Source organism: Motacilla alba, chromosome 3 (assembly GCF_015832195.1).
Source record: "Motacilla alba alba isolate MOTALB_02 chromosome 3, Motacilla_alba_V1.0_pri, whole genome shotgun sequence".
Taxonomy (NCBI): Eukaryota; Metazoa; Chordata; class Aves; order Passeriformes; family Motacillidae; genus Motacilla; species Motacilla alba.
In genome coordinates, this window is record NC_052018.1 from 31785082 (window position 1) to 31793813 (window position 8732).

At 37.0% G+C, this 8732-nt stretch overlaps 1 protein-coding gene across 2 annotated transcripts in view; it reads left to right on the plus strand.

Annotated features, from left to right (window-relative positions):
- Positions 1–7984, plus strand: part of SENP6 (SUMO specific peptidase 6) — a 72732-nt gene extending 64748 nt beyond the window's left edge. The window contains exons 20-23 of one of the 2 annotated variants that reach the window (XM_038130977.1): positions 1097–1185; positions 3347–3415; positions 3584–3734; positions 5991–6191. In XM_038130977.1, the coding sequence (XP_037986905.1) occupies positions 1097–1185; positions 3347–3415; positions 3584–3734; positions 5991–6191 (510 nt within the window). Of the gene's footprint in view, positions 1–1096; positions 1186–3346; positions 3416–3583; positions 3735–5990 lie in introns of both variants that reach the window. The other variant, XM_038130976.1, reaches the window with a different exon arrangement.
- The last annotated feature ends 748 nt before the right edge of the window (positions 7985–8732 follow it).

Sequence of the window (8732 nt, forward strand, 5' to 3'; positions counted from 1 at the left end):
GGCATGAAGGCAGGGAAGCAAGCACATGGCCAGCTGCGTTTCTTGAGGAAAGGAACAAATTCCAAGCTCATTAGTTGCCATGTAGCTTAGAACTTAATTCAGGCAGAAGCTGTCATTGATATTTTCTAGAATGCACAAAGCAAGTTTAGAAATGACCATGACAAGCTGAGTGGACCAGCCTTTTCATCTGCCAAAAAAGGAGTTGAGGCTGCAACAAAAGCAAGTGCATGGGGAGCTAGGCAGTAGTTGCTAATATGATTACATATTCACGGCATAGCTTGAGGATTTCAGCACAAAGATCCTGTGTGTTAATGAAATGTACACAATGCACACAAAAATGTTAATAAATCATGCTGGTAGAGGGATTCCCATTTTTGGAGAGGACCTCCTTCCCCATAATGCAGTGATCCGTGAAGTAATGTTGAACTCAATGGAAGGGTGAGAAACTGTGAATCACTGGAATTCTTTTAGGTACAACAGCTTAGTGCTTAGTACAAAAACTTCCATATCATTCATAGCAATCAGTAGTGAAATCAAAAGGCCATAGGATATTTCCAGCCTTGTGATGTGACTGGTTTTGCAACCCATAGTCCTGTGTATCATGGTTTAATTTTCCTTGCCCTAAGAATCAAGTTGTTGCATTTTGGAGCAAAAATAGAGATTAATTTCTCAGCTTGTTGCAGATCTTGTCTCATTTCACCTAGAAGAAAACCTGTATGAAACTTCCAAGCAAGTTTCTTGTATTGACTGGCAAGGAAAAGTACTGATAATTTGGATTAGAACCATATAACGGAGATTCACCTCTTCTAAGCCAGTGGTGTTTTGAAAATGTCAGTTGCATTTTATAGTTTCACAGTCCTTAAATAAATAGCAGCATTCAATCCATGTCATTCTAGCATGAATTTCAGAAACCACGTGACTAAAAGTTGGTCAGCTTAACAAACAGTGAATAATTTTAGATTAAAGATATCATTTCTTTATTAAACTCAGTTATTGGTGTTGAATGAAAATGTTAAATGTAACAATAAATTCCTTTGCATCTGTTTGGAAAAACAGTATTAGCTTTTAAACACCTGTAACAACATTGCTTCTGTAGGAAGACAGTAGTGATGATGGTGGCCTTGTAGATGATAACTGTAATTCAGAAATGGGACAGTGGTACCTGAAGCCAACTATCTGCAAACAGTAAGTATTAAAACAGTTAAAATGGATATTTTGTAGAATTTTAGGAAATATAAAAGGTAATGATTTTGAGAAATAGTCATACATGAACCTTAATCAGCATGCTCTTAGGGTTTGAGAGAGAACTTCATAGTAAAATCTTCAGTGAGCAGAAAATTTATTGAATGAAACTACTAGTGAAATAATAGCTTTTTTTGGTTTCTATTAAGCCTATGTGCTGCATCAGGCAAATGAAGATTGTTTCTTCCAATAAGGCTGTTTGGTATTTTGCACTTGGATTCCTATAAAAAAAAGGTGAAGAAGCATGTTCAAATGTATCCTCCATTAAAAAGCAGATTAATGTTTTTAAATTAAACAAATTGTTAGTGAAAAAAACCTTTATCACTGCTCAAACTAGTAAAAGAAAATTGGAGTAATTTTTAACTGCCCTCTTGTTTAAATAAGATAGCTGTTCCTCTTTATTGTCTCTGGTTTTTTTCTCTAATAAAAGTGTTCCACACTTCTTAAAATTCTTTTATCTGTTCTGGATTTGAAAACTTTTTAAATATTTGATATCCAGGAATAACTTCTTAGTAAATATTTACTGCAGTTCTTTGCATTATGGTGTGACAGATGCATGATTCAAAATCCAGAAATATTGCTACTAGTATTGCTGTCTTGACAGTTCTCTTTGTATTTTTTTCATAATTTATCTATTTTTGTATTTCCTTTCTTGACTACAAGGTTTACTAGAAAGGTGAAGACCCTCACAGTACATTCTTAGGAGGCAGAATAGAATTACAGATTTATATATGTTATGGAACATATGACAATACGTTTTCAAGAAAAAGTCCATCTGTGTTGTGTTTTAAGAATATTTATGAGCTTCTGATTATAGCTTGGCTAAATTTGTCCCATTTTGATGACAGATTATCTGTGCATAATACTTTCCAGCAGACAGTATTTTAATCCATTGTGAAATTTCATAACATCTTTGATATTTAAGTATCAAAAGTCATTAAGGGCACTTTAATACTTTACTATTAGCATATTTTAAAATTACTTCTGTATAAAATAGAAAATAACCTTGAAAAGGTTGTAATTTCTTCCCCCTGCAAAGTACTACTTTTTTTAGAAGAGCATTTTAAAGAGCATTTAATGCTTTTTGAAGAGCAGTACCTATATAAATACTTTTATCAGAAATTAAAACAAGTACAAGCAAACATTAAGTCATTATCTGCTTATGCCTAAAAAATTGCATACATGTAAATTACTTTTTAAATGCAAACACACCTATGCATAAATGCCTGCAGATATTTTGTCTGAATTTGCTAGTTTGAAGTTTCTTTGAATGATACTTTGAATGTATATATGTTATTGTTAGACAAGAAAAAACACATATTTGTGAAAAATAATTGCATTTATTTATCACTCAGAATATATACTACATTTAATGTTGGAATTCTGAATTCTGATACGAGTTAGCTTTGATGTATAAATCCAAATTGCATATAAGGTGGCTGATAAGATTGCTGTGCTTGTGGTTCCTGAAAAGGTAGTGTGCTTTAGATCGAGTGATAGGATACCAGATCTGTAGAGTGCAGGAGAGGACTTGAGCGGACTTGGTTCTCTAGAAAATACTTGGTTATAGATACCTTTTTTAAAGTCTTCTAAATAGACTTTTTAAAATTATTCTAAATAGAGTTGGTGGGGGTTTTGTGTACAACTACCAGCTACATTTCAGATCCATACTGGGATCACTTCTTGAACATGCTTTCCCAATGCTTTTCTTCTAGTGTGCTGTGGAGTGTCCCATCTATTCTCAAGCTGCTACTCCAGCAGGACTTTGGTGGGCTCTGTGCCTTACTCTCTCTTGCCAGTGTCCCAGATACCTTGTACACCTAAAAGAGCATTAGCCACCTGAAGGTCTTTTAAGCAACTGTAACAAATTGTCTGACAGTACTGTGTTTTCTAAGTACATTCCTAAATGTACTTAGTGTATGGTTAAATATAAAGATAACTTGTCATTTAGTTATCCCTATTAGGAGGTTACAGCAGTGCTGGTAGAACTTTGCAGTATTGATCTAGTTTTGTTAAGGCCACCCCACAAACTACTTCTGTGTAACATTGTGTTTTTCAAGCTGCTGTAAAATACTGTGTACTTAAAACTTGTGTTCTCTGTTAGGCCCTGCATTTTGCTTATGGATTCACTGAGAGGCCCTTCCCGGTCAAATGTTGTGAAAACACTAAGGGAGTAAGTTTCCTATCTGGTGCTTGGGGCTTTTTTAGTTTGGTTTGGTTTGGGATTTTTTTTAAGTTTGGTTCAGGTTTCTGGTGGTTTTTTGTTGGGTTTTTTTTTAATTCTTCAAGGAGTAAAAAAAAAAAAAAAAAAAATTTTAATTTGCATGGTCTTTTATTGTAGATATCTAGAGGTGGAATGGGAAGTCAGGAAAGGCAGCAAAAGAAGCTTTTCCAAAGATGTCATGAAAGGTTCCAACCCAAAAGTGCCACAGCAGAACAACTACAGTGATTGTGGAGTGTACATCCTGCAGTATGTGGAGAGCTTTTTTGAGGTATGTATGTTCTTGAAGCTATTTTTGATTCCTGCAACAACCAAATACAAGCTGTGAAAATTATTACAACTATAAAAGGCTCCTAGTGTAGCTCAATACCTATCAATGGGATTATGCGTTGTAAACTAATTTATGCATAAACGCAGAGTAATTTTTTTTTAAATAAACTAATTAACCTTTTTAGTTGTATGTACATAAAATAATTGTAAGCCATTAAATTTTCTGAGAGAATCTAAAGAAAACACATTTAGAGTCTTCTTTTCTGTTCTTCTGCTGTGTACCCTTTAAAATCATCCAGTAGAACGTGAGTTCAAAATCTAAGCTAAAAATGCACTACTAAAAGCTTAATAATTTTCCCCTGAAAACTGTGACTGAATAAATTCAGAAATGTGACACAGGTAGGGGATTTATGTTTCTTTTGGGGGTGTTTTTAACTTGTAAGAAAACATGTAAGTGAAATCATTGCAGCTGAATGCCAATTCTTGTTTCCATTGAAGGAATTGTTTGTATGCTTACTTACTTGCAAGCTGACTTGGTCTTCAAGTTACAGCTCCTTTCACAAGAGGAGGCATTAGCACCTTCTGGTCTGGATTGGGAGGAGAAATGATGGTCAAGTTAGATGCTGCCTGCATGGGACAGTAACTTTTTAGAATCCCTGGTGCTTTTAGAGCATTGTTCTGAATTCTCCTGTAGCTAACCCTTTCCTGGAAAAGCTGGCAGCTTATCCATTCCTCAGCCCTCCCTCCCTCCATCCATCCATTACTCAAGAGCAGTAAGGCTTTAGCAGAATGCATTCATGCAAATGGAAGGTAAAAGCTTTGCTTCACTGATGAGTTCCCGAGAGCTTAAAACCATAACCAAGTGCCTCGTGTTTTGTTCACTGGGGGTACAAGGAGCAACCGAGTTTTATTAACCCATTCCTTTTTGGAATGGTCTTCTCCAGGTTTTATTAGCCCATTCCTTTTTGTGAATTGATGGCTGGATTATGCCAGGCTGAATCCCTTGTCCTGCCTAGTCCAGCAGTGTGCAGCAGCTTTGTCTGCCAGAGAATAGGCACGACACATACCTGTGTCAGAGGGCAAATCACAGGATATTCTCAGAAGTAACTCCAGTGGGGAGGGAAAACCTGAGATGGCTGCACAGTACTAGACTGTCTTGAAGTTATTCAGCGAACAATTTCAGCTGCTTTGTATTTGGAAAATTGCCGGCAGTCTCTTTTTGCGCCAGCTCTACGAACTGGAAGGGGGAGTGTGTGGGCGCAGGTGCTTAATGTGGTGTTAGTGAGCATCAGCGGCCGCCAGGGGCCGCTGCGGGCGGGGCAGCGCGGGCTCCCCGAGAGCCTGCGGGGCGAGGGGCGGCCGAGGGCAGCGCAGCGCAGCTGGCCTCTCACCGGGGCGCTGCTTGTCCTCCCCGCACTCACCAGACACAAAAAAATACTATTGCTAGTGCAACATTAAGCACTGACATGTCCCGCTGAAGAATGTCGCTAGTTCTTTTCCCAAGCAGCCTTGCTGATCTTACCTCAGTGGTGAATGTAATTCACTCTTTAAGAGCTCTAATGATGTAAACAGGAGTACAGAAAGGGGGAAATTTCTCTGAGAGACAGCACTGTTCCCTAGATTGTCATTTGGTTAGGGTGGAATTGTTGTATGGTATCACTGAAGAGGAGTAGAGAATGCTTCATAATAATAATTATCGTAATTATTTGGATGAATGTTACCTAGCAAGAAAATAGAATGCAAGTATAATAAGCATTGGTGGTAGGCAGGAGCTTTGCTTTCTAGGGTGAAATCAAATCTGTCTTGCCTAGTTGGTCATGATTCTAAAGGCTAGTTTTAAGAAGAAAAATGTTTGGACTCCTGATCAGCTCTAGATTTTGATGCTTTAAAAATGTCCTATATCTTTGCAGTAGTTTTCTCTCTCACTCTTTTTTTTTTTTTTTTTTTTTTTTTAATTAGGAGAATTTTACACATTTATGCAGACAAGTGCTTAGTCTAAAAGTTGTAGCAAACACAGTAGATTGTTCAGGCATCCTTATAATCAAGAGTGTGATCTGGATGATTTTAGTCCGTAACATACTGAAGCATGACTGATTTTACCGTAATTATACATGTACAAAACATGGAAATTATAGAAATTTTGTTCCATGCTCATGGAATGAAGTGAGGAAGAATGTGCTTTTCCTCACTATAGTTTTCTTCAGTCATTTAGGTTATAACTCTTCACTGTAATATCCAAATGACCTTTTTTTTTCAGAATCCCATTTTGAGTTTTGAACTACCAATGAACTTAACACACTGGTTTCCACGCCCAAGAATGAAAACCAAAAGAGAAGAAATAAGACAAATAATCCTGACGCTCCAGGAACAGCAGAACAAGGACAAGAAGGGACAGAAAGACCCAAATTCAGTGTTGCAGGAAAAGACAGAACAACTTACCAACAACAGCTCAGACTGAATGTTGTACCTGTTGCATGTTAGCTCCACAATCAAAACTGAAACCTACATTTCTGTCTGCCCAGACTAAAGATTTGGCGTGTTCTCTGCTCAAAGTTACTTGGGAATGTTTAATGCCTGTATAAATGTGTGTCATAAAATGGTTTAATTCCCACAAAGATGTGTATTAAGTGAGTCTGTACATATGTTAATGAGGCCAACTTTTTCAGCATTTGTAATTACTTTTTTCCACTTGATAGGGAGCTTTTGTTATGTATTTCTGTTAATAGAACTTAAATAGCAACTTCTAAACATAAAGGAAATAAAGAAAATATAGGATGAAATGGTTACCTTTTTCTTTTTCAGTTAAGTTTTACTGTTACATGCTTAAGTAACACATAGGGAATGATTTGGTAGTGAGATAATTAATTCATATTTTGACCCTATTTAGTTACCCTTTACAAGATTATTCTGCTTGCGCTACAGACAATAGTATGGGTAAGTGTCTCAATGTACCATGGCCTCCGAGAGGGTGATTCCCATCCTCCCAGTATCTAAGTGTAGGCAGTGTCATAGTTCATAAGACTGCTTCAGATTTGGGGGTTTAGAAGATACGCATTGCAATTACAATTCCACCCTTGCTTTAGTGGGACAGGCTACAGAAAGGGGGAGAGTGCTCCTTGACCAGAGATAAACTCTTACAGTATTATAAAAGTGGTTTCAATGAAGTGATCTTGAGTGACTCTATTAAATCATATTTTGTGGATCCCAGTTGTTGTACAGGTGTATTTTGAGACTTTCTTCATTATAAAATTGTATTTTGGTAAGTGTACTTGGAATAGCAGATTGCCCACATTACATTTTCTATGTTACAATTCTGAATGTTACATTCATATGTGCTTTATCTAAGTAATGAACATTTAAAAAGAAAAAAAGTGTATGATTACTATTTTTTCTAATATCCATGCGAAAAACCAAAATACTAGTGTTCATTGCTTGCTTGTTTGTTCTTGGCTTTACGTAGCATCAGACTAATGTTGGGACTTGCTTGGATATTTCCAGTGTATTTTGATTTTACAACAATCTAAAATGTCACTGTTGCTTAAACTGCAAATGTAGCCTTTTATCCCTGTTCTAGAAAGGCTTTTTCATTGAAGTGAGGAAAGTAAGAAAAGATTTGTGCAAGGATATATATCTCCAGTTTTCTACTTATACAGATATCTTTGAAGGGAACCAGGAAGTGTCACTTCCCAGGAAGGAATTTTTGGGAGTAGAGAGGGATCTTCTGTCTCTCCTTACGGCTAATATTATCTCTCCCGATTTTTTCTACTGGAAGTGTCATTTATCATTCCCTTCTCCCAAAGAGAAGCAGCAGAGAGTTCATTAGCTGAACTCTGGGCCCCTTGAGATTTTATTTTTGTACACAGCATCCAAGTCTAACCCAGTGCTTCATGGCCTCCATGAGTTTTCATTCCCAGTAAACCCTGAAAATGCAGCTGCTAATGATGTTATTTCCAGGGCATTCCTGCACAGACGACTCTCTGTGACACCCTCTGTTTAGAGGGGGTTCTCTCACCCAGGCAGAGTGGTTGCACATAGAGCAATACAGCTGTGGGCTGCTAATCTTTTGTACAGATAACTGTGGGATTTAGGGGAGTTGTTCATTCCCTGGTTTCTCTCGCATAAACCCTGGGCCCCATGGAGATTATGTAAGTACCACATATATGTGTTCTGTTAGAAATGACTCCTGCAGTTTTCTTGTTGAAAGAATGTGGGGGCAATTTCCTGGACTACAAATTAAATATGTAATGTGCACACCTCTGAGTTGTTTCCTCCTTCAAGTTTTTATCTAGTGTTCTTGCCACTGGTGGGGAAAAATAGGGATAAAATAGTTCCAGATTGTGGAAATGCAGGGTCTTGTGTTTCTGGCTTTAGTGCAACTGACATATTGGAATAGTAGTTTATACAAGAGAGGGAAGGAAAATAATTTCTTTGAAATAGAGGAGAGACAATTGCAGGTAGAATGTATTTATTCCTTTCTAGTCTAGGCTTTCCCAGTGGTATGTTTTATTTATATGGAATATATCCACATTTCATCAATGCAGTAGTTTTCCTTTTTCTTATATTTGTGATGCAAGTTCATATTTTGATGCTGTAGAACTACTTGGTTCTCTTACTGGGAATGACCTGGTGCTTCTTCCTGTTCCTTTCTCTTTCCTGTCCTCCCCGTCATCCTCCCTCCCTCTTTACCCTTTTTCAAAGCTGTGAAGAAAGTGTTGGATTTACTATCATTCAATGTTAAAGGTCTCAAGATCTCCAGTCACATACAGCAAGCTAATATACATGTTAAATATAGGAAACTTATTTTTTTAATAAAATGTGACGTTAATAGAAAAAAACGTACAGAATTAAGAATGAGTTATTTAAGACCTTCCTGACTTGGTTTAACAAGCTCACTACTGCATGTGCTTGGTAAGTGTTTTTTATTAACATGATGGTGGGCAACGCTGCAGTGTTTTGCAGTATTAACAAGTTTTACCAGTGCCTTTTCTGAATCAGATTT